The 25048-nt window shown below is 47.5% G+C and overlaps 1 protein-coding gene across 1 annotated transcript in view; it reads right to left on the bottom strand.

The window, feature by feature from the left end:
* The window catches only part of LOC138296999 (uncharacterized), a 178244-nt gene that overhangs the window by 142581 nt on the left and 10615 nt on the right, over positions 1-25048 (bottom strand). The window contains exon 3 of the mRNA XM_069236515.1: positions 13285-13588. Within this exon, the coding sequence (XP_069092616.1) occupies positions 13285-13588 (304 nt within the window). The remainder of the gene's footprint in view (positions 1-13284; positions 13589-25048) is intronic.

Genomic DNA, 25048 nt, shown 5'->3' with positions numbered 1-25048 from the left:
CTGCCAACAAAGACAGCCAATTTAACACTCCGACCGCCACAGCGGTACAAACAAACATCTTGGCGGTCACCGCCAACAAACAGGCGGAGGACAAAGTATCACAACAGGCCAATCTGCTACCTTTTCCGGGGCGGATTCACTGCGGATAAAAACACGGCGGAAACAGGATTCCAAAGGGAAAACGCTCACCTCTACACACCCCACGAGGAATTAGGACACCATGGAGCTGGAACTCCAAATTCTCCCTGCAATAGTCTTCCTGCTCCTCTACCAGGAGCACGAACGCCGGCGGCGAAGACAATGGTGAGTACTGCACCTACGACACAGGGGAGGGGAAGGGGGGAGGGAAAAAACAGACACACACACACGCAACACCCCCACGCCCACCCTCACACACTACAACACACACACTAATACATATTTAAACATGATAGTTACACCCTCCAACCCCCCCGGAAGAATGCAAAGACAAAAGGAAATGAGTGTAACCATAGAAATATATTAAAATCAAGCATGCAAAAATATATATATATACACCATTAACAAAATATATACCAAGCATAGTAGTCCAGGTAGTGCTCCAATTAAGTCCGTGGAACACTGGGCCCACACGGTATGGGCGAGGCCCACACAAGATCCCCGACCATGACGGAGAGAACAGTGCAGGGGCATCAGAGAGCAAGAAAACAGGCACCTCAGGGGGAGGGAAAGGGGGGGCACCTCAGCTGGTTGAGTGCACAACGCCAAATCCATGAGAGGGCCACATGCCCACTGTTCAATCCTGGAGAGTGCAAAGCCACAGTCTCTCAAGTCTATACAGTGGGTGGGTTGCCCACTGTTCCATCCTGGGGAGTGCAAAGCCACAGTCTCTCAAGTCTCTACAGTGGGTGGGTTGCCCACTACCATATCCTGGGGAGTGCAAAGCCACAGTATCTCAAGTGGATAACAGTCTCCACTGGTTCTGGAGGAGGCATTGTCCCCAGAGTACTTCATCCTGCTAAGGACAGAGGTAGTGGATGGATCTCTCTACTGATTCTGGAGGGGGCTTTGTGCCCAGAGTGCTTCATCCTGCTAAGGACAGAGGTAGTGGATGTATTTCCCCGCTGGTTCTGGAGGGGGCTTTGTGCCCAGAGTGCTTCATCCTGCTAAGGACAGAGGTAGTGGATGTATCTCTCCACTGGTTCTGGAGGAGGCATTGATTCATCCTACTAAGGACAGAGGTAGTGGATGTATCTCTCCACTGGTTCTGGAGGGGGCTTTGTGCCCAGAGTGCTTCATCCTGCTAAGGACAGAGGTAGTGTATGGATCTCTCCACTGGTTCTGGAGGGGGCTTTGTGCCCAGAGTGCTTCATTCTGCCCGTGATGGACTCAGTAGCGTCAGTGCCATTGGCGCTCATGGGCCAGCGGTGCTTGGAGCAGCGGTGCCCTGTTCAGTGGTGCTTGGAGCGGCGGTGCCCTGTTCATCGGTGCTTGAGATGGCGGTGCCCTGTTCAGCGGTGCTTGAGACAGCGGTGCCCTGTTCAGCGGTGATTGGAGCGGCGGTGCCATGTTCAGCGGTGCTTGAGACGGCGGTGACCTATTCAGCGGTGCTTGGAGCGGCGGTGCCCTGTTCAGCGGTGCTTGAGACGGCGGTGCCCTGTTCAGCAGTGCTTGAGACGGCGGTGCCCTGTTCAGCTTTGCTTGAGACGGCGGTGCCCTGTTCAGCGGTGCTTGAGACGGCGGTGCCCTGTTCAGCGGTGCTTGGAGCGGCGGGCTCCTTTGCAGTGACTCAGCTGTTGGCGGTCCTCTCTAGCCCAGCGGGGCTTGTGCTGACGGTCCTCTCTAGCCCAGCGGGGCTTGTGCTGGCGGTCCTCTCTGGCCCAGCGGGGCTTGTGCTGGCGGTCCTCTCTGGCCCAGCGGGGCTTCTGCTGGCGGTCCTCTCTGGCCCAGCGGGGCTTGTGCTGGCGGTCCTCTCTGGCCCAGCAGGGCTTGTGCTGGCGGGCCTCTCTAGCCCAGCGTGGCTTGTGCTGCCGGTCCTCTCTGGCCCAGCGGGGATGATGGCTGTGGACTCCTGGGCAGCGGGGATGATGGCTGTGGCCTCCTGGGCAGCGGGGATGATGGCGGTCTCCTCAGCCGTGCTGCTCTTCCCAGACTTTCCTGCTTTCTTGTGGCCCTTCCCCACCTTGGAAGGTGTCGCAGCTGACTCCACACTCCCACCAGGACCCCTGGGAGCGGCTTCGGTGGCTGGAGTCTTCCCCCTCTCCCGCCGGGCACTGGCCAACTTCTGATGCTTCACAGGTGGGGGACTGTCTGTGCTGGGTCCGTGCCACACTGGCTGCCCTGGTGGCCGGTGCACTCCAGATTCCGGTGACTACAGGCACCACTGGTCCCGGAGATGTTGTGGCTGAGGTGCTAGTTCGGGACCTAGGAGACGGACAGGGTGGGGGAGGTGTGGGAAAGAGGTCAAGGTTGGACAGGAAAAGTTTTTGGGAGACACTGGGACAGGTAGCTGGAGGGGGTTTGGGAGTAGAGGAAGAGGTTGTGGTTGTAGGAGGTGTTCGTTTGGTGACTTTGGGTGAAGGTACATGCGCTGGAGGCTGTTGTGAGGCGGATGGCTGTTGGGTGGGTGTGTGCCTGCGTTTGTGTATCTTGGGAGGTGGCATCACAGACACACTGGGAGAGGACACAGGGCACGTGTGAATGGTAGTGGGGTGGTGACTGCACGTGAGCGGGGTGTGGTGGTGGGTGTGCTGGTGATGGCAGTAGTGGCTGTGGATGTAGTGCATGCAGGTGTGAGTGGAGATGAGACTGGGAGGGAGGAGGGAGACGAGGAGGAGGGGACACAGTGGAGGCAGTGGATGTTGGTGTGTCTGCATGTGTGTGATGCTTGCGTGAGTGCCTGTGGGATGTGTGGTGCTTATTTTTGCCAGACCTTCCCTTGTGTGTTGACGTGTGTGCATGCTGGTCTGAAGGTGTGCTTGGGATAGGCTGGGGTACAGGGTATTGGGTCTGGGTGGAGGAAGTTGGAGGGGGAGGCTAGAGATGGGGACAATGGCTGCCATCAGTGCTGAGGCAAGAGTCTGAAAAGCTTGCTGAAGGGCCGCCTGACCAGAATGAATGCCCTCCAGGAATGCATTAGTTTGTTGCAACTGCCTTTCTACACCCTGGATGGCATTCAAAATGGTATACTGCCCAACAGTGAGGGACCTGAGGAGGTCAATGGCCTCCTCACTGAGGGCAGCAGGGGTGACTGGGGCAGGGCCTGAGGTGCCTGGTGCGAAGGTGATGCCCACCCTCCTTGGTGAGCAGGCACAGGTCAAAGGCTGAGGGGCTGCTGGGAGGGCGGTGCTGGTGGGGGGGGGTGGCGGCTGTACCTGAAGATGCGGGGGCACAGATGTTTCCGCCACCACAAGGGAGCTCCCATCAGAGGATGAGTCCGTGTCGCTGGTGTCAGCTCCTGTCCCCGCCGTGGAGCTCCCTTCGCCCTTCATTCCACTGGTGAACTCCAAGTCTGTAGTTTCGCTCTCCAGGGCCATGTGGGATGCAGCTCCCTCCTGCTCTGGTGCCAGTGCTCCTCCGCCTGATGATGCTAATGCACACAAGAACAGGGAGACCACAAAAAGGGGGGGGGACGACAGAAGAAAGACATGTTGAGTGCATGCATTACCGCTACCATTGGCAGACACGACAGACACAGAAGCCCCCTGCACTACGCCGCGCTCTTTGTCTCCACTGTTCAATTCCTGGGAAATGGCCTTCTAGGCTATGGACGACATCTGCACACATGGATGACACAGGGGTATGACTGGGTGTACTTGGCACTCTAAAGAGGTGGGGTGGGGTGCCACATGGCCTGCCTTACTGAGGGACCTTGCCTACTAAAATTGCCCTGGCCTAGGGAAACCCACAGCCCACCTCCACCACCCAGACCCCTCCACTGCGCACAAAATCAGCAGGATGAGAGTGTACTCACCCCCTTGTGGCTGCTGTGATGCCCTCAAGCGCCCATCCAACTCCGGGTATGCCACCGCCAGAATTCTGAACATCAGGGGGGTCATGGTACAACGGGCGCCCCTCCCACGTTGGGAGGCCATCCCCAGCTGAGCCTCCGCCCTCTTCTTGCTCCAGCGGCGAATGTCCTCCCATCTCTTCCGGCAGTGGGTGCTCCGTCTGTGGTAGACCCCCAGGGTCCGGACATCCTTGGCGATGGCACGCCAAATATCTTTTTTCTGGTGGGCGCTGACCTACATGATTTGTACAGGGGGAAGAGAAACTTATTACCAACTGCACCGTCACAGTCATTTGCCTCCATCTCTACCCTTGGCATGTGGCACATGCACTCACCGTCGTTTCATGCACGCCGCACTCTCCCCTCTTCCTTCTTACATCCACCCCTCTCCACAGAGGCACAGCCCATACAGCATGCTCCCAGTGTACTTACTTGTTTGTCTGGAGGACCGTAGAGTAGCGTGTACTGGGGGAGGACCCCATCCACGGGTTTCTCCAACTCCTCCGATGTGAAGGCAGGGGCCCTTTCCCCAGACACTCGAGCCATTGTCTCTTCCCGACCGAGGTCACAGCAGCACTTTCAGTGTAGGTCCTCTCCTGTCGAAGATCAGGTTTCGAGTGAATGAACAGATAGAAAATGGCGGTCACGTCCGCGGCGGTGCGTACCGTCACCGCAGGCGTACATTGTCATTGGCTCCTGGGACCCATAGGGTCCAATGTTAACCAATGCAGCATTGCGCCGCAGTCTTCGACCGCCTACCGCGACGGTGTACAATGCCAGCACAGTTACCTCACATCCAATTGTCCCACTTTACAGGTCAGGCAGCCACCATTTCAGGGGGCCACATAGCTTCATTTTTAACTGCGTCACACATACCTAGGCCTAGACTCAACATGCCACTTTTTGGATTAGGAATCGTGTTCTGTGTAAGCTGTGGGTACGTACCTCTGAGTTGTTTGACTCTGTGCTCGCTGTTGTCCTTCATAGGCACAGTCAGCTGGGACATGTGAGAAGATGGCGGCATCCTCTGGTGTACCGACCATTGGAGGACCTGTCTACAATGGAGGAAAGACATGTGATCATCACCTACAGGCTTGACCGTGCCACAATCTAGGAACTGTGTACCCAGCTGGAGCCAGACCTGATGTCAGCTATCCGCCATCCCACAGGAATCCCCCCTCAAGTTCAGGTGCTGTCAGTGCTCCATTTCCTTGTAAGTGGGTCATTTCAAACAACAGTGGCCATAGCATCAGGGATGTCCCAGCCTATGTTTTCCAACGTGTTGTCCAGAGTGTTGTCTGCCCAGCTGAAACACATGCAGAGCTACATCGTTTTCCCTCATGTGGAGGATTTGCCTACAGTGAAAGGTGATTTCTATGCCCTGGAACATATCCCCAACATCATAGGTGCCATTTATGGGACACATGTGGCTTTGGTCCCCCCCACAGGAGTGAACAGGTGTACAGAAACCGGAAGAGTTATCATTCGATGAATGTACAGATGGTATGTTTGGCCGACCAGTACATCTCCCATGTGAATGCCAAGTTCCCTGGCTCAGTGCATGATGCCTACATCAGCGTAATAGCAGCATCCCTTATGTGAGGGGTCAACTCCAGAGGCACCGTGTGTGGCTAATAGGTGAGCACCTGGAAGCAAGACAGTGGGAATGGTTGTCTGGGTCTGGGGATTACCCTACAGGTTAGTGTGTGTCTAACAGTTGTCCCTTGCCATTTACAGGTGACTCTGGTTACCCCAACCTGTCATGGCTACTGACCCCAGTTAGGAATCCCAGGACAATGGCAGAGGAACGCTACAATGAGGCCCATGGACGAACTAGCAGGGTGATCGAACGGACCTTCGGCCTCCTGAAGGCCAGGTTCCGGTGCCTCCATATGACAGGTGGATGCATATTCTACTCACCAAAGAAGGTGTGCCAGATCATCGTGGCCTGCTGTATGCTTCACAACTTGGCTTTGCAACGACAGGTGCCTTTTCTGCAGGATGATGGTCCAGATGGCGGTGTTGTTGCAGCTGTGGAGCCTGTGGACAGTGAAGACGAGGAAGCAGAAGAAGAAGACATAGAAAACAGGGACTCAGTGATCCAGCAATATTTCCAGTGAAACACAGGTAAGAATACAAACCTGCCTACTACATGTACTTAAACACTACTACCTCGCTACTGTCTGTCGTTTTCACCCAGTGTATGGTCACTGAGTTGTCACTTTCCCTTACAATTTCACAGATGTGGGTCCCAATGTGTGACATCTGTTTTGATTCCTCATGGACTAGAGCTGTGTGACATAGGTATGTTGACATTACAAATGAAAGAGCTTTTTTGCCACAGTAATTGCTAATACAGTATTCCGAAATCACAGACTGACTCCAGATTGTTTTGTGCTTTAAGGGTGTTTATTTTAGTGCTCAATATTGGAGGGGGTAGCAAAATGGTGAGGGGTGATGGCGGAGGAATGTCCACAGCAGAGTCCAGTCTATTAGTCTCACATGTGCATTGCCCAAATGGGCATAGGAAGTGGAGCTGGGGCAGTTTAAGGATGGACAGGGTGACAAACTGGGACAGTAGGATGACATTCAGGGTGGTCTCATTTCTTGGCGGGGTCTTGGTATCATTCTCTGTCTTTGTCCTGGATCTCAGGGACTGTTTGTGAGGTGGTTCTCCCTCTGCAGGGCGTGGGGTGCTGGTGTGGTGGTCCTGTGGCAGTGCCTCCTGTCCACTAGCGCCGGCGGAGGTGGTGGGCTGTTCATCGTCCAGGCTAGTGTCAGGGGCCCCTTGTAGTGCCACAGTGTCCCTCCTGGTGTTGAGTACTTCCTTCAGCACCCCTACGATGGTGCCCAGGGTGGAATTGATGGCTCTGAGTTCCTCCCTGAAGCCCAAATACTGTTCCTCCGGCAGGCGCTGGGTCTCCTGAAACTTTGCCAGTACCGTTGCCATTGTCTCCTGGGAGTGGTGGTAGGCTCCCATGATGTTGGAAAGGGTCTCGTGGAGAGTGGGTTCCCTGGGCCTGTCCGCCCCCTGTCACACAGCAGCCCTCCCAGTTTCCCTGTGTTCCTGGGCCTCCGTCCCCTGGACCGTGTGCCCACTACCACTGCCCCCAGGTCCCTTTTGTTGTTGGGGTGGTGGGTTAGTCTGGGTTCCCTGTAGTGGTGGACACACTGCTGATGGACGTGTCCTGGGGACGGAGGTATGGGCCCGCTGGGTGGGTGCTGTGTTGGTGTTTCCAGAGGGGGGAAGCTCTGTGGTGGCCTGTGACTGGTTGAGGGGAACCGACTGTCCTGAGGTCCCAGAGGGGCCGGGCTGGTCATCTAGATCCAGTTGGACAGAGGTGCTGTCATCACTGTGGGCCTCTTCTGTTGGTGGTGTGGACATGTGTGGACCCTCCTGTCCTGTGACGTTGGATAGGGGTCCTGCAGGGGTATAAAAGGATGTTTATTACATCTGTGTGTGCCATGGTGTGCAATGGGTGGGTGACCGTGTACCCTAGTGCTTGCATTCCTGTGTGGAACCTTGTGTGATGATGGTTTAGGGGGGTGTATCGGTATGTGCAGTGGCCATGCTTTAGTGATGGGTGTCCATGCTTTGTTGTTGCATGCAGGGCTTGGTGTTAGGATGTGTGGTTTGTGATGTTGGGACACTTGTGAGGAGTTAGAGTCATGGGGGTGAGGGTGAGGGTGGGGGTATGTGCTGGCATGCAGGTAGGGTGGGGGATGTAATAGTTAAGATGTAACTTACCAGAGTCCATTCCTCCACCTACTCCTGCGAGGCCCTCAGGATGCAGAATCGCCAAGACCTGCTCCTTCCATGTTGTTAGTTGTGGGGGAGGAGGTGGGGGTCTGCCGCCAGTCCGCTGAACTGCAAGGTGGTGTCTTGAGACCACGGAACGCACCTTCCCCCGTAGGTCGTTCCACCTCTTCCTGATGTCCTCCCGATTTCTTGGGTGCTGTCCCACTGCGTTGACCCTGTCCACTATTCTTCGCCATAGCCCCATCTTCCTTTCAATGGAGGTGTGCTGCACCTGTGATCCGAATAGCTGTGGCTCTACCTGGACGATTTCCTCCACCATGACCCTGAGCTCCTCATCCGAGAACCTGGGGTGTCTTTGCTGTGCCATGGGGTGGTGTAGGTGATGTGTGGGGTGGTGTGTGGGGTGACAAGTGTGCTAATATGCAGTGGTGTGTAGTGTGAGGTGCGTAGAATTTATGTGGGTGATGGTGTTGTGTGCCTGTGGATGCTAGTATTGTTGATGGTGGTGTCTCTCTCTGGCCTTCTCTCAGTAATTGTGGTTGCAGGGGTTTGTGGGTGATGTGGGTGTGTGTTTCATATTGTTTTGGGTGTGTGGGAATGGTGTGTGTATGTGTATTTTGATTTGTCCAATGTGGCTGTGTTTTGTTGTGTGTGTGTATTTTGAGTGCGGCGGTGTGTACTGCCAATGGAATACTGCGGTTGTAACACCACCACGAGGATTCGTGGGTCGTGATAGTGTGGGCGTATTTCTGTTGGCGTGTCGGTGGAGGTTTTGTTTTCGCCAGTTTATCACTGACCTTTGGTGAGGCGGACTTGTGTGGGTATCAGACTTTTGGCGGATTCCGTGCTGTGGGTCATAATTGCTGTGGCGGATTTCCGCGGCGGTGTGTTGGCGGTCTTCTGCGCGGCGGTAAGCGGCTTTTACCGCCAATGTTGTAATGACCGCCTGAGTTTCTTTTGTCAGCGCTGTTGCCAAATTAAACTGCTGAGTGACAAATTTCACCACATTACCCAACCGTTGCAATAATCTAATAAAATAATATCTGTTATTGATAGAAGTGTAGCTGAAGGAATATATGCCTCTCCCATAGCTCTGCCCACCAAAACATTTAGGACAAGAGGCCAGTCTTTTCATTTGGAGTGCTTCTAATACTCTTAAAAACAAAAGGAAGAATATGAAGCCACATAAGATTTATGGAGGTACACACTTTGGCCAAGTCACTTTTGATGTTGCTATTCATCTTCCCTACAACCTCTGATGATTCTAGACTATAACTACAATGGAATTACTGTTCAGTTTGAAGCCCTTTATGTAATAACTTTAGGATTTCATTCTTAAAATTAGTTACATGATCTGTCTCAAAAGAAGCTGGAAAGAAGAATTGTGAGCTCTCAGTAAAAGTTTGACAACTTTCTTACTGTTGCTTCTCCTGGTTAGGTAGACCTCAATCCATTTAGAGAACAAGCAGTCAATCATGAGATTATATTTAAGCCCATTACAAATAGGCATTTCAATGAAGTCTGCTTGAAGTCTAGTGAATCAGCCTTCTGATTTTCCTATGCAGCTCATGACAACTAATGTCTCTTTACCCGATGGTTATTATGGCAAGTAACACATCTCTGGCACAAATCATTTCTATACTTCGGAATTTAGTGTTATACCATTATACTTTGAAAGCTCTGGTCATCACATCTCTCTTTACTTGTGTATGGCTACGTAGATAATGTGCCATTGAAAATGAATATAGCATGGAGTCTGTTAGTATTTACTGGTGATTTGGAGTAACTCATAGATCATTGACGTCACTCTTACAAGTGGTCAATTCCCTTTTCTTGCTCTTGTCTTCTGGTACTTTATCCTAGAGGTCCCTCTCCCAAAAAGGTCAAGAATATAGGAACCATTCCTGGTAGGAGTACCAGAGTATGTCATGAAGCCCCTTTGTGACCATAGCTCTGCAAAATTGTGTACAACTCCAAATCCATACTGGCTATCTTCATTTAGGACTCTTACCATGGGGGTAAGACTGCTGACTCTTTGGCAGCAGCACCATCATCTGTGGGCAACTGAGTTGTTCTCTCACTAATTGGTAACAGTCGCCCTAACCTTTTGTGCTAGCTAGCAGCACCTCACCCAAACCTAGGAAGTAGAGGTGATTTGTGGCAGTCTAGAGAACATGAAACTCTGACTCCTCAGAGAATTTGCTTTTAGCAGATCTAATTATTTTCTCTCATTTGCACAAGTCTCATACAAGAAAAGGTGAACAAAGAGATGCAGGACAGTTTTCAAGGTATTTTTTAAATGACTGCATTCTAGGATAGAAGACATGAACTACGATTATTAGAAGGATGAAACATACCACAGTGCTGATTGCAACCAACAGTGAGAAGCAGAATGGAAAGTCCCTGCATTCTGCAATAAACATGTGTCTATGAATTCTTACCTAAACGTTTTAGCCTGTACGGTTGAGCATAGCAGTGATAGCCCTTTCTTTGCCCATATTAGTCCCGGGATGGAACTTGCTTCCCCATACCTGAAAATAGGGATCTGCCAGTCATCTCCTTGGTTGGCTGCAGAGATGGAGCTGAGGTCAGTAAAGTTGCAAAGAAGTGGCACACAGCATAGGACGGCTTTTCTGGCTGGAATGACCTCTCTAACCTTGTTTGGGCCTGTGTGGTGTTTTTATAATAAAACATGGTGTGTTCTAAAAACAGGCCTGACAATTCACTTCAGTGTGGAAGGCTGGCTACACACTCTTTTGTTGGCAATACTAGATAAACTACCAGGTAGAGCCTTGAGTAGAGGCACAGCGCGAAATGTCGTGCAAGGGAACTAATAGCAACACTTTTGCAAAATAGCAGCTGATTAGGAAAATAAAACATCCCTGCTAAAAGCAAGTTATGCTGAAATGAATTAAATTAAATAAAATCTTGTTACTAGGTAAAAGAGCACAGGCCACAGACTTAAGCTAAATTAAGTGTGCCAAAGCAAGCAACTATAATGAACCCACGACAATCTGTATAAATTGTCACACTCAATTTATCTGCTAGGCAGCAAGCAATCAACTCTACAACTTGTGCTGAAGTTATGTCAGACAAGTATGATGCTTCAGTGATTTCAGAAATGGAACTGAATACATAAGCAGCTTTTAATGTTCCTTGATGGTCTCTCAGATCATTCATATGTTTGTGGCATAGTACACAATTCTGTCACATTAAATTAATCCTGGTCCTGGTCTTCATCATCAACTTCATAATTGTCTAAAATCTGTACCAGCTTTGCAGGGTTCTCGGTATTGCATTTCTTTACTGAAATGTATTCATCTACCAAGATTGTCTGCTCATATCTTGTGCAGTGGGTATTTGTCAAATGTTAAGTTCTGCCACAAGTCAATAAAATTTAAACTGAATAGGAATAAAACAACATTAATGTATGAACCATAACACTCCCTTCACTCTGTTCTATTGCAAGACAAACAGCTGCAACTGCCTTCTGACAACTATGAAAAGCCACACCTACTGAATGTAATATAGCAGAAAAGTGCGGTAGGTCCCATTATATGTCCTTGTTTTTGGGTTAGCATTGAAAGTTCACTCCTACTCTTCTCATGGAAGAAGGGATACAACACTCTCCTAATCAGACATTCGGAGGGCAGATGCACTACATTGTTTTTTTTTTAATTTACGGTAGCCCATCACACATTCATCATCAAACAGTACCACACCTTTGATATCAATGTGAGTAAGCCTTATTAAAGGCTTCACAATCAGAGAAAAGTTTGGAATCCACTGACAGCAGTTGACAATTATTTCCAGAAACATCCTCACATCTCTGTGGGTCACTGGTGGATTCTTCTTGAGGAATGCAGCAACATGTTCTTTTGAAACTTTTCTTGTCCCCTTCTCAATGTGATGATCAAAATAAATCAGTACTCTTTTATAATACTGCATCTTTGTAGGTGAAATCTTGTGACCATTGTCATCAAGCTGATTCAGGAGTACAAATGTACCTATTTTGTCCGTGTCGCCACTAATAACACAGCAATAAATATGACTAAGACTGAGTTACAGGATAACTGCACACCTCCCAAATTTTTCTTTAGGATCGGACTAAAAATGGAGCATCTTTCAGTATACAGTGCGGCGCTTGACACCAAATGAGGACTTTAATTTGGAACCGAAATGCAAAAAGATATTTACTATCCTCAAGGAGAAGAATGAAAAATAACATTTGGCATAATGATTGTCCACCATTCTGCATTTGCTGGAATCTGAACCAATATTAAGGCAGGTTTGGTACCACCAGACAACATGACTACAAATTGATCAACTTTTCTATGGTCCTGCAATGTTCTCCACTTACCACTCAGGTTTATGTTGTCCATTACAGAGGAAATGCAGAGACTACTAACCATCTTTTTTATAATGCAAGGTTCTGTCATTTCTCCACTTTGGGCTTCATCCCTTCTTCTGCTTCTCATGAAAGTTTGAATTGCTGAATTCTCAGATGAACAGCATTTGGTTTCATTTGTATCTTAATTGGCTCTGCACTATTTATCAGTCCTATCTCTTTTGCTGTGAAATTGTATACCACTTCTATGACAGTATGTCTTATACCCAGAGACAGGTCCTATTTTGTAAGAACTGGGAGTTACATAATTCATCTTGCAAAGAACTTTTCTGCTAAGTAAATAAACAGGAATCAAATCAGACTATATGAATTGGTGACTGTTTTCCACTGACTGTATTTTAACTGGGACACCTGCTGTTACCTGATTAATAATCAGTTTATTGCTATTTCCTGCAACTTGGACCTCGTTTCAGGAGAGGGGTAGATTTGAAGCTCAACAGAACGAACAGTAGCACAGTTAGCATCAGTATTTATCAGAAATTATACAGGTTGGCCAGTTACCCCATCTTTTAAATTTGTATCACTCTGGTCTACCTCTAGGACTTCACTAAACATCTTCTCCCCCCTCAAACACCATCATTGTGAACTTGTCTCTTGTGAAAACTGAGGGAAATCATTATTCGTAATAAATTGATTTTGTTGTGATCCTCAATTATATGGCACCTTGCTACTTACGTTTTGGTGCAACACTGGACCTATAAGCATATTTGTATTGATCTGTCCTTGATTTTGTACATTCTACATAGGAGTCTGTTGAACTCGAGCAAACTTTGTTAACTGCATCAGGATTTGTGTTTTGCTGCAACTGGGGAAGAAAATATTTTTTGATTTGATCTTAATTCTGTCTACATTTGTCTTTCCAGTGTCCAATGAAGCATGACTTTATTATCTCTTTTGTCATATCTGAAGGGGTTATGCAGCCATATGTTAAACAAAGTGCTGTGCAACGGGCTAATGTAAACTGGTTCCCACACTCAGCTGATTACTCTAGGCCAGCACACCAGTCTGCTCAAGCCTGTGATGGTGCAGTGTTTTATGGGCTCCAGGAGGGCTACACATGTGTTGTCTGCTCTGGTGACTCATTTGATCAACTACTGACAATGACTACTAAACATAGCTTCGACTTACCTTGGGTTGTTATTTCCGTTATTTGCCAGGGAGTTCCCAATTCGAATTTCCGCTCCAGTCAGCCTTTCAGCAAATTCATTTCTGTTGGTGATTTTAACAGTATCAATGTGGTACTGGTCTAGCATATCAAGCCTCCACCAGGGACTTTTTTCTATATGTGTATGAGAGCAGGACCCATGGTAATAATTGGGATCCAGATTTCCATCAACAGCATTGATCGCCAGTCCAAGGTAACCCACAGATTGCCACTGTCCTGTAAGGACACTTGACTGAGTGACCCGGCCTCTCAAAGCCACATTTCTGTCTGCAAGAAGAGAACGTATACAGTGAGGATATAGCCAGCTGTAGCTGCTGCACATTTTTAAAATAAAAGGTTAAAAATATATTTATTATGAGTGCAGATACTGTCATCTTCGTCAAAAGTCACAAATATTTTGAAAACAGACAAAAGAGCTCTGATTGGATGGGATGCCCACTGTCCCAGAATCATCACAGCGACCTTCCACATTAAAAAAAGAGGAACAACATGAATGTTATCCAGTGCTATACACATACAAATGACAGCAAAGAAGAGGAAAAAGAACAGCTTTACAACCTACTCCAGTCCATCTGGGAGAAATGCCTTGTGAGAGACTTCACCAAACTGAATGGGGACCTCAATGCAAAGATTGAAAGTGACAACACTGAGTACGAAGACGTCATGGGCAACCATGACCTTGGCGACTTGAAAGAGCATGGCGAAATGCTCCTTGCCCTGAACAGCCTAGTGATAGGCTGTAGTAGGTTGTAGTGTATTCCCACAGAAAATAATACATAAGGCAACATGGGTGTCACCAGACCATTCAGCAGAGAATCAGATCAACCATGTATGCATTGCCAAGACATTCCAGTGGTCCCTGCAGGAAGTGAGAGTGACAAGAGGAGGAGACATAGTATTAAAATATCACCTTGCCATGGCCAGGCTAAAGGTAAAGAAGGCATGGATGGAACGAACAAACCAACACCAGCGATATACCACCAACCTCTTCAAAGATGCACAGAAACAGAGTGACTACTCAGTCACCCTCAGTAACAAGTTTCAAGCCCTGCAAGAACTAGACAACAATAGAGACCCAGTAGAAAGTCTTGGGAGAAGATCAAAGAAGTAGTGACATCAGCCTGCCAGAGATACTTGGTCTCAAGAAACACCAGCATAAAAAATGAATCTACACTGAGACTCTATGCAAAATCCATGTGAGGAAGAAAAAGGAAGCTGTAGTCAACATCAGCTGAACAAGAGCAGAAAAAGCAAAAGCTCAAGGCAAATACACCAAAACCAACAAGAAAGCAAAGAGAAGCTTACGAGCAGAGAAGGGAAGATTCATTAACGGTCTTGCCACCAAAGCCCAGGACGCAGCAAGCCATGGAAGCTTGAAAGAACTTAGCAGCATAAGAAGGAAACTCTCCAGCAGATACAGCAAGCCAGAAAGACCTGTTAAAGATGAAGCTGGGAAGACAATCATGAGTAACAAAGGCCAACAACAAAGATGGGTGGAGCACTTTCAAGAACTGCTGAACCAGCCCATGCCGTGGTTTCCAGCTGACCTACAGCTAGCTGACAAGGGCTTGCCAAAAAACTGCAGCAGACCAACCAAAGTCGAAATACAGCATGTCATCAAACATCTGAGAAATGGGAAGGTAGCTGGACCTGACAACATTCCTGCAGAAGCACTGAAAGCAGGCATTGAAACATCTATACACATGCTCTATCCCATGTTTGGATGAATCTGGGAATAGGAAAAGATGCCCGCCGGCTAGAAGGAGGAATGTCTCATCAAGATCCCCAAGAAAGGTAACCTGAGTAACATTGCAAACTATAGAGGGATAACTCTTCTATCAACCCAGTAAAGTGTTTAACAGAGTCATCCTGAACAGAATGAAGCAACAAGTCGATGCTGAGTTGCGAGACCAGCAATCCAGCTTCCTTAAACATAGATCCTGCACAAACCAGATTGCAACACTGTGCATCAATATTGAGCAGTCAATGGAATGTAACTCCCCCCTCCATGTCAACGTCATCGACTATAAGAAGACATTCAACAGCGTTGAAAGAGAGACTCTTTGGGAACTCCTCTGCCACCAAAGTGTGCCAGATAAACTCATAAGAATCATCAGTAAATCTTACGAGGGAATGACCTGCAAGATAGTCCATTGAGGACAACTCACGGAAGCCTTCAAAGTGAGGACAGGAGACAGCCAGAGTTGTTTGCTGTCACGTTTTCTCTTCCTGCTGGCCATAGACTAGATCATGAAGATCATGAAGATATCCACAGCAAGGAGAATAAATGAGATCCAGTGGTCACGTTGGTGCAGCTCGATGACCTTGACTTTGCAGATGACCTGGCCCTTCTCTCCCACACCCATCTGTAGATGCTACAGAAGGCCGACAATCTGGCAGCCACATCAGCACAGCTTGGACTCAACATCCACAAGGGAAAAACCAAGATTCTGTATGTTATCATAGCCATCACAGCTGTAGTCACTCTTGCGGGCAATGCACTGGAAAGGGTTAGGGTCTTCACCTACCTGGGCAGGGGTCATAGACAAGCAGGGTGGCAGAGAAGCTGATATCAAGGCAAGAATCAGCAAAGTAAGGGCTGCCTTCATTCATCTAAACAAGCTCTGAATCTCCAAGGACCTTACACTGCAAACCAAGCATCAGGTTAACACCAATGTAAAATCGGTCCTTCAATATGCAGCAGAAACATGGAGGACAACAGTGACAACCACCAAAGTTCAGACCTTCATCAACACCTGATTGAGGAAAATCCTCCAAATTAGCCGGCCAGACACCATCAGCAACAACGACCTATGGCAGCAGACTTTCCAGCTCACTGCTCATGAAGAAATTATGAAAAGACCCATAGGCTGGATTGGTCACACTCTCGACAAGCCTGCTTCTAACACCACCCAGCAAGCCTTGACCTGGAACCCCCAAGGGAAAAGACAAAGAGGACGGCCAAACAGCACCTGGAATTCAGGCCTCAAGGTTCACTGCAAGAAAATGGGTTACATATGGAGGCAGACTGACACAGAAGTCGAGGACAGAGATGGCTGGAGAGTCCTGGTTGCCAGCCTATATCAGGTAGTAGTCATACGATGCATGGGGCTTTAAAGAAATGCTTTAAGTTTTACAGCTTTGATTCCATCAGGATTGCATTCAGGTATTGTAGGAAGTTGGCTCTGTATGCACTATTTCAAAGTAAGGAATAGTATGCACAGAGTCTAAGGGTTCCCCTTAGAGGTAAGATAGTGGCAAAAAGAGATAATACTAATGCTCTATTTTGTGGTAGTGTGGTCGAGCAGTAGGCTTATCAAAGGAGTAGTGTTAAGCATTTGTTGTACATACACACAGGCAATAAATGAGGAACACACACTCAGAGACAATTCCAGCCAATAGGTTTTTGTATAGAAAAATATCTGTCCTTAGTTTATTTTAAGAACCACAGGTTCAAATTCTACATGTAATATCTCATTTGAAAGGTATTGCAGGTAAGTACTTTAGGAACTTTGAATAATCACAATAGCATGTATACTTTTTACATAAAACACATTTAGCTGTTTTAAAAGTGGACACTGCAATTTTCACAATTCCTGGGGGAGGTAAAGTAATGTTAGTTCTGGCAGGTGAGTAAACCACCTACGGGGTTCAAATTGGGGTCCAAGGTAGCCCACCGTTGGGGGTTCAGAGCAACCCCAAAGTCACCACACCAGCAGCTCAGGGCCGGTCAGGTGCAGAGGTCAAAGAGGTGCTCAAAACACATAGGCTTCAATGGAGAAGGGGGTGCCCCGGTTCCAGTCTGCCAGCAGGTAAGTACCCGTGTCTTCGGAGGGCAGACCAGGGGGGTTTTGTAGGGCACCGGGGGGGACACAAGTCAGCACAAAAAGTACACCCTCAGCAGCGCGGGGACGGCCGGGTGCAGTGTGCAAACACGCGTCGGGTTTGTAATAGGTTTCAATGGGAGACCAAGGGGTCTCTTCAGCGGTGCAGGCAGGCAAGGGGGGGGCTCCTCAGGGGTAGCCACCACCTGGGCAAGGGAGAGGGCCTCCTGGGGGTCACTCCTGCACTGGAGTTCCGATCCTTCAGGTCCTGGGGGCTGCAGGTGCGGGGTCTTTTCCAGGCGTCGGGATTTCAGAGTCAGGCAGTCGTGGTCAGGGGGAGCCTCGGGATTCCCTCTGCAGGCGTCGCTGTGGGGGCTCAGGGGGGACAACTTGGGTTACTCACAGTCTTGGAGTCGCCGGGAGGTCCTCCCTGTAGCGTTGTTTCTTCACCGGGTGCAGTGTTGCAAGTCTCACGCTTCTTGCGGGGATTGCAGGGGTCTTTAAATCTGCTCCTTTGAAACAAAGTTGCAGTCTTTTTGGAACAGGGCCGCTGTCCTCTGGAGTTTCTTGTTCCTCTTGAAGCAGGGCAGTCCTCTGAGGATTCAGAGGTCGCTGGTCCTTGGGAAAGCGTCGCTGGAGCAGGTTTCTTTAGAAGTCAGGAGACAGGCCGGTAGGACTGGGGCCAAAGAAGTTGGTGTCTTCTTTCTTCTTCTGCAGGGGTTTTTCAGCTCAGCAGTCCTCTTCTTCTTGTAGTTGCAGGAATCTAAATTCTTAGGTTCAGGGAAGCCCTTAAATACTAAATTTAAGGGCGTGTTTAGGTCTGGGGGGTTAGTACCCATGGCTACTAGCCCTGAGGGTGGGTACACCCTCTTTGTGCCTCCTCCCAGGGGGAGGGGGTCACATTCCTATCCCTATTGGGGGAATCCTCCATCTGCAAGATGGAGGATTTCTAAAAGTTAGAGTCACTTCAGCTCAGGACACCTTAGGGGCTGTCCTGACTGGCCAGTGACTCCTCCTTGTTATTCTCATTATTTCTCCTGGACTTGCCACCAAAAGTGGGGCCGTGGCCGGAGGGGGCGGGCAACTCCACTAGCTGGAGTGTCCTGTGGTGCTGGAACAAAGGGGGTGAGCCTTTGAGGCTCACCGCCAGGTGTTACAGCTCCTGCCTGGGGGAGGTGTTAGCATCTCCACCCAGTGCAGGCTTTGTTACTGGCCTCAGAGTTACAAAGGCACTCTCCCCATGGGGCCAGCAACATGTCTCGAGTGTGGCAGGCTGCTAAAACCAGTCAGCCTACACAGGTAGTTGGTTAAGGTTTCAGGGGGCACCTCTAAGGTGCCCTCTGGGGTGTATTTTACAATAAAATGTACACTGGCATCAGTGTGCATTTATTGTTCTGAGAAGTTTGATACCAAACTTCCCAGTTTTCAGTGTAGCCATTATGGTGCTGTGCAGTTCGTGTTTGACAAACTCCCAGACCATATACTCTTATGGCTACCCTGCACTTACAATGTCTAAGGTTTGGCTTAGACACTGTAGGGGCACAGTGCTCATGCACTGGTGCCCTCACCTATGGTATAGTGCACCCTGCCTTAGGGCTGTAAGGCCTGCTAGAGGGGTGACTTACCTATACTGCATAGGCAGTGTGAGGTTGGCATGGCACCCTGAGGGGAGTGCCATGTCGACTTACTCGTTTTGTCCTCACCAGCACACACAAGCTGGCAAGCAGTGTGTCTGTGCTGAGTGAGGGGTCCCCAGGGTGGCATAAGATATGCTGCAGCCCTTAGAGACCTTCCCTGGCATCAGGGCCCTTGGTACCAGGGGTACCAGTTACAAGGGACTTACCTAGATGCCAGGGTGTGCCAATTGTGGATACAAAAGTACAGGTTAGGGAAAGAACACTGGTGCTGGGGCCTGGTTAGCAGGCCTCAGCACACTTTCAATTCAAAACGTAGCATCAGCAAAAGGCAAAAAGTCAGGGGGTAACCATGCCAAGGAGGCATTTCCTTACAGGTATGCCACAATTGTGTCATAAACATAGAATGTTGGTCCTCTTGTTGTCCATTAGAATACTATAGTGAATCTTCGCTGCTGTTGGAAATACATGATTTACTCGGAATATCAAATTTTATTCTTACATGGCTGAAGAAGATGGCATTTTTGTGTTCTCATTTTTGCTTCTATAATACTGTGAGAAAATCATTTTCTCTCATACGTGGTTCATCAAAACCCAGATGATTTGCAACATTCTGTCAACATTCTTTACAGGGTAACATTTTCTGAAAAATCACAAGAACTCTTAAATTGAGTATAACACCACCATCAAATTATTATATTGTGACCTAATTATGATCTCACCTTTCTTTATAAATGCTCCTTTATGTGACCCTCAAAAGCTGGCATTCAGTAACATGCATTTCAGTGGGGACCACGTCACTGAGTCCTGTAATGGCTTCCACAACACGTTGTCTACTTGACACATACCCCTGAGTGTCAGTAAAGTAACAATAGGCCCTGCAGCCCCTGTGGTGTGGGATGCCCCTAAGCTCCAGGCTCCCCTTTCCGCTCTGTACACAGGTGGCAGGCCCCAGGCCTAAGACTGCCTGACTGGGTCCAAAGGCAGGGTGGGCCCCCTCCATGTATTTTGCAAGGGGGGTCCCCTCAAGTTTTGTTATGACACTGCTGAGTGTCAAGACGTGCTCCCCTGCCCCCTTATAAATATATATATATTATTTGTATGATGCAGGGACAATGTCCCTGACTCCTGAAATGGCTACCATGACATATTCATGTTGTTTCCAACCAATCAAGATTGGCTGGTCCACTTTAAATTGGTCAATCAGAGTATATCTGGACACTAAGGGCCAGATGTATCAAAGCTTTTTGCATTCAGCATGTATGAAAGGCATTCGCTATGCAATTTTAAGGAATCGCTAAAATAGCGATTCCTTAAAATTGCAACCCTGTTTAGAGAATCGCAAATTGCGATTCTGTAAATAAGAAATCGCAAATAAGGAATCCTTATTTATGATTTCTCAAGCACATGTATCAAACTTTTCCTTAATGCGAATTGGGCATTAAGGAATCGCAATTACCACCAAATACAATTTGGTGGTAAACATGTACAAATTTTAAAAATGCATTAAAAATGCATTTTTTAAATTGACATGTAACGCACACATGCCTCTTTGGCATGTGTGGGCCTTACATGTCCTAAAATAATTTTGGGGGGTGCAGCAGAGGGGGCCTTAGGCCCCCAGCACCCTGGGGTTTGCATTTCCGTAATTGCGAATTCCAGTTAGGAATTTGCAATTTGGGAAATGCAAAAAATTCCATAATATAGCCTACAGGCCCATAGGTGGAAATGGGGTCAGAATTGCTATTTGCGATTCAGTAATAGCATTTGCGATTTTTAACAAATCGCTATTACCGAATCGCAAATATGATACATACCATTTTGCGACTCTGAAATAGCGATTTCTTTAAAAACGCTATTTGAGCATCGCAAAATGGATTCTTGATACATCTGGCCCTAAGAGTGCAAATAAACCTACCTTTTTAACCCCTTCATGATCAACCTGAGTTCTTCTTTAAATGCTAATTTCTCAAAAACTGCAGAACAGATTTCCACCACATCACAAATAGCATGCTCAACCGTTTTGTCAATATCAGACAACAGAGTTTCTTATGAGCATTAATATAGAAAATCGTGTTGTAACCCTGGAGGGATTTTGGGGGTGGGATATGAACGGAATCTCTGAGTTGGTGGAGGTTTTGGGGGGATCCATATGGTCTCGAGGGCACAATTGCAGGCCCCTTTAATATGAAAAGGAGTCAGGTCTATCTCTATCCCCGCTATCCCCAGCTTAGAAATTCCATACCCTTTGCACATACTTTACTTGACTGACCTTCCTGACCATAATCCATTAGAAGTGTGTGATCAGTCTATTCAACCACTGCCACTCTTGCAGCTGAAAGAAAACATTAAGGCCCAGATTTACGAGGGCCTGGTGCCTCTTTGCACTACATTAGCAGCATTTTTTATGACGCTAATGTAGCCCAACAAGGCCAAATTTGCATCGCCATATTTACAAAGTGGAGCAAAGCATGCATTGTGCCACTTTGTAACCCCCTGCGCCACATTATACCTGTGCCAGGCACAATGTATGCATGGAGAGGCGTTCCCCCGTTAGGGGGACTGCCAAAATGGCACAGTTGAGATTCCACTGCATCATTTTTAGCGGCTATTTTTAATGCCTGCACAGAGCACGCATTAAACGGGGGAATACCATTGTTTTCAATTGGCCCCTATGTACTTTGCAGGATTAGCGTCAAAATGTTGGCGGTAATCCTGCACAGTACATCAAGAGTGTCAAAACTGTTGATGCTATTGCCCTACCTTACGCCATGATGCACCATATATTAAATATGGTGCACACATGGTGGCTGTAGGGGGTGGTATGGGGTGTACGAAAAGTGGTGCTGCATTGGATGGAGCACCACTTTTCTTAAATTTGGGCCGAAGTATCATTCTGCAATAGGCATGTAAAGTAAAGCCCCATTTACATGCCTGGAGAATGAGGAGACAATGTCCCAATATAATTTTGGAACAGTGCCTGAAGCAGTTTCTTCACACTGCCATGAGGCCATGAGCTAGTATTATTCTACTGATTAACATGTCTTTTATGCCATCATTTATGCATTTATAGTGTTTACTATAGCACTGACAATTTGACCATTGATAACGTAAAACCACTAGAATGCTTAATGTAAAACCTCTTTGTGTACATTTGCCCATCTGGAGAGACAATGTACTTCAGAGTTCATCCATTTCTCCGGATTATAATTCAGCAAGTGAACTGAATCATGCAATGCAATTAACCATTCATTGCCCGCCCATTTGCAGAATCACAGGTCGGTGCTACAGACCTTCATTTCTCCCTATTGAGAACTGCATTTTAAATATAGACTTTAGACCAATTTGGTGTCAAAGTATGGCATAGTATGCACCATTTTTCCTTATATGTTTTTCAAAGTTTTCTTAGGGAAATAACTTTTCTGTCCCCCTTAACAATCCATGGTTAGCCAGGCTCACTTACTTCACTTGCTCTGTGAAAGCTACAGACATATTTCACATCCATCTCCTTTATAATGTCACCAGTCACCACTGCATCCTTGTGCCGGAAGTACTAGACAAAGGGATCATAGAAAGGGTTGTAGAGGTACCAAAGGTCAGGTGCTGCTACTCTTGTTATTTTGTGGTGCCCTGAAAAGATGGGGGACTCAAGCCAAGATTCTGAGGGCCTCATTTACAAGATACTGCTGCATCAACCCCGATGTGTCATATTTGTTGCGCTGCCCAACAATTACATAACAACGCCATGGATTAACTCTATTTACTATACAGAAATAGATGGCACACGTTTTGACAGATGCGTCAGAGGTTCTGACACAATTGTGGCACTAAACTGACCAATTGCTGGACCTGCGTAAAAACAATGACGCTACTCAAGCAGTGCGAGAAGGCCACCATTGTAAAAAGCCCTGCATCGTTTTTACACCAGCTCTGAGTAAAATTTTGATGCATTGAAGTCGCTTTGAAATGTTTTAAATTTCACTGCGTCAGTTTTTCTTGGCTTTTTGCCAGGGAACGCCTACCTTGCATACATTATACTTGGCGCATGTATAATGTGACACAAGGGTTTATAAACAAAAACGTTGGGCCCTGTGCGTCAGTATGTACATCTGGAGCAGGGTAAAGCACTGCTTAGCACCACCGCTGCATCAAAAAAATGATGCAACAGTGGCGCAAAGGCCTTAAAAATGAGGCCCTGGATCTTTGACATCTAAACACCAGGTAAAGGCATCTTACCGCAGTCAGCTGTGAACCACATGCAAAACTGGTCACCATTCTGTCTTCCCAGGGTTCACCATCAACAAGCTGAAATCCCACCTTCAATCTGCGCAGAGTATTCCCTTGAAAGGTGCTTTCAAATCCTGCAGTGAGTCTGGGATCCTCAAGTTATGATCCCAATGCTTTAGGCTCACTCCTGTGTTCCAGCGTGAGAGGTTCTGGGGCTTCTTGAACTTATACAGGCGGCTGGTTCTATGTGAGTGTTTGCACATGTGGGCCTTACATTGGAACCACCATCTGCAATGGGTTCAGCATTATTGTGGCCTTTCGGAAAACATCTTTATTTTGGAGGAGGCATCTGGAGACCTATGGTGGTGGCTGTCGGACACCAATCTGACCGATGGCAGACTCTTCATCCTATCCCATCTACCACTCACAGTAGTGACGGATGAATCATCTCTGGATTTTGGCATTCATCTGAGAGAGGTGGAGATCATAGATCTTTGCTCCAGACAGATTTGGTTGGTTTAGAGTCTTCATCCCATACGTAAATGGGAAGCCGTACCATGTGTTACTCAAAAAGCAGGGCAGTGTGGGGTGACCAATCCTGTGTCAGGGGGCACTATGTCTCTGGAAGTGACTGAACCTTTAAGGGCTCTCTCTAACAGAAAATAATTTTGCACATATGCTGAACACCAGAATGAGCTCTTCAGAACCTGGTGGACCATGAATGGCATGTTCATCTTGGGGTAGCATTAGCAGTATCTTTGCCTTTTGTGGCATGCCTTGGGTGAATCTTTGCACCATACCAAGATTGAGAAGTGACATGATTATTGTACACTTATGGTTCTGCCATGGGGTTCCCGGGAAACTCATTCCACCTGAAGTGGGATGGAGGACTGATTTATGTGTCTCCACCTCTGTCTTTCCTGCCTCGAGTTCTGAAGATGAGGAATGACCACGTTAAGATCATCCTGATACCTCCATATTGTTGTACTCTGATCTCCAGAGCCTCAACATTTGAACCCTAATGCAGCTACCTCTTTGGAAGGACCTCCTTTCTCAATAACAGGGAATCATTGTGCAGCCAAATCTTCACAACATATGCCTCCATCTGTGAAGATTGAGTGGCATCATCAGAAGTAGATTGTGTCATTCTTTGAATGCAGCACACATAGAAAAAGAAAAAAACAAGGAGAAATAAAGGTATTTCTTCTTGCTGTGCCTCCACATCTGAGAACACCAAAGAGTTCAAAGGTAAACTGATGTAAACGCACTGGAGTGGTGCCAGGACTTCTGGAGGTAGAGGGAGGTTGCTGTGAAATCTGATGGTGCCACTTCCTGATGTACAGGAGCTTTTGTTCTAGAAATGTTCTGGATCCTTTGTGAGATTCAACAGGTGAGAAATCCAAGGTTAGACAGGGAGTCCACCAGAACGAGAACTAGAGAAGATAAGTAATCTGTTCCTTTTGATTTCTTAGAATACTGTTCACTTGGTCCCTAACTTTACCATTCCTCTACTTTGTAAAGAGTTATGTGGGTTAATATTTCCCTTTTCATATGGAGGGAGGGTCAGATTTTTTTAGATAGTCATGGGAAAAAATGAAGTAGCATCTTTTCGCAAGAACCCAGGAAGGAAACGGAAAGTGAGTTGGCGGTTTTGTTTTTCACATATGTAATTACATGGACCTGGGTCAGTCTGGTTCTGCTTAACATGCCATCTCAAGCTTTGCACCACATTGTACATGGTCAAACACCTGCTTGTGAAAATCAATATACATGGTGGAGTAAGCCAAGGAATTATACAAAGAGAGATCTTACAATACAAAAAGTATTTGGACTGACAATAAAAAGCACATAGAAAACTAAAAAAAACAATACACCATATGAGCAGAACATACAGTACACTTATCACCTGTATATCACTGGAACACTACTTTCCTCTCCAGCGGGGTCCAGAATTGCAATAGATCTAATCGAACCTCTGCTGTTATCAGGTGCTCAGAGAGAGAAAATACGTTGACTAAGTTCCTGGAGTAACACTAGCACCG

This window comes from Pleurodeles waltl, chromosome 5 (assembly GCF_031143425.1).
Source record: "Pleurodeles waltl isolate 20211129_DDA chromosome 5, aPleWal1.hap1.20221129, whole genome shotgun sequence".
NCBI lineage: Eukaryota > Metazoa > Chordata > Amphibia > Caudata > Salamandridae > Pleurodeles > Pleurodeles waltl.
The sequence above is the reverse complement of the archived record's forward strand: the minus strand, read 5'-3'. Positions and strand labels throughout refer to the sequence as shown.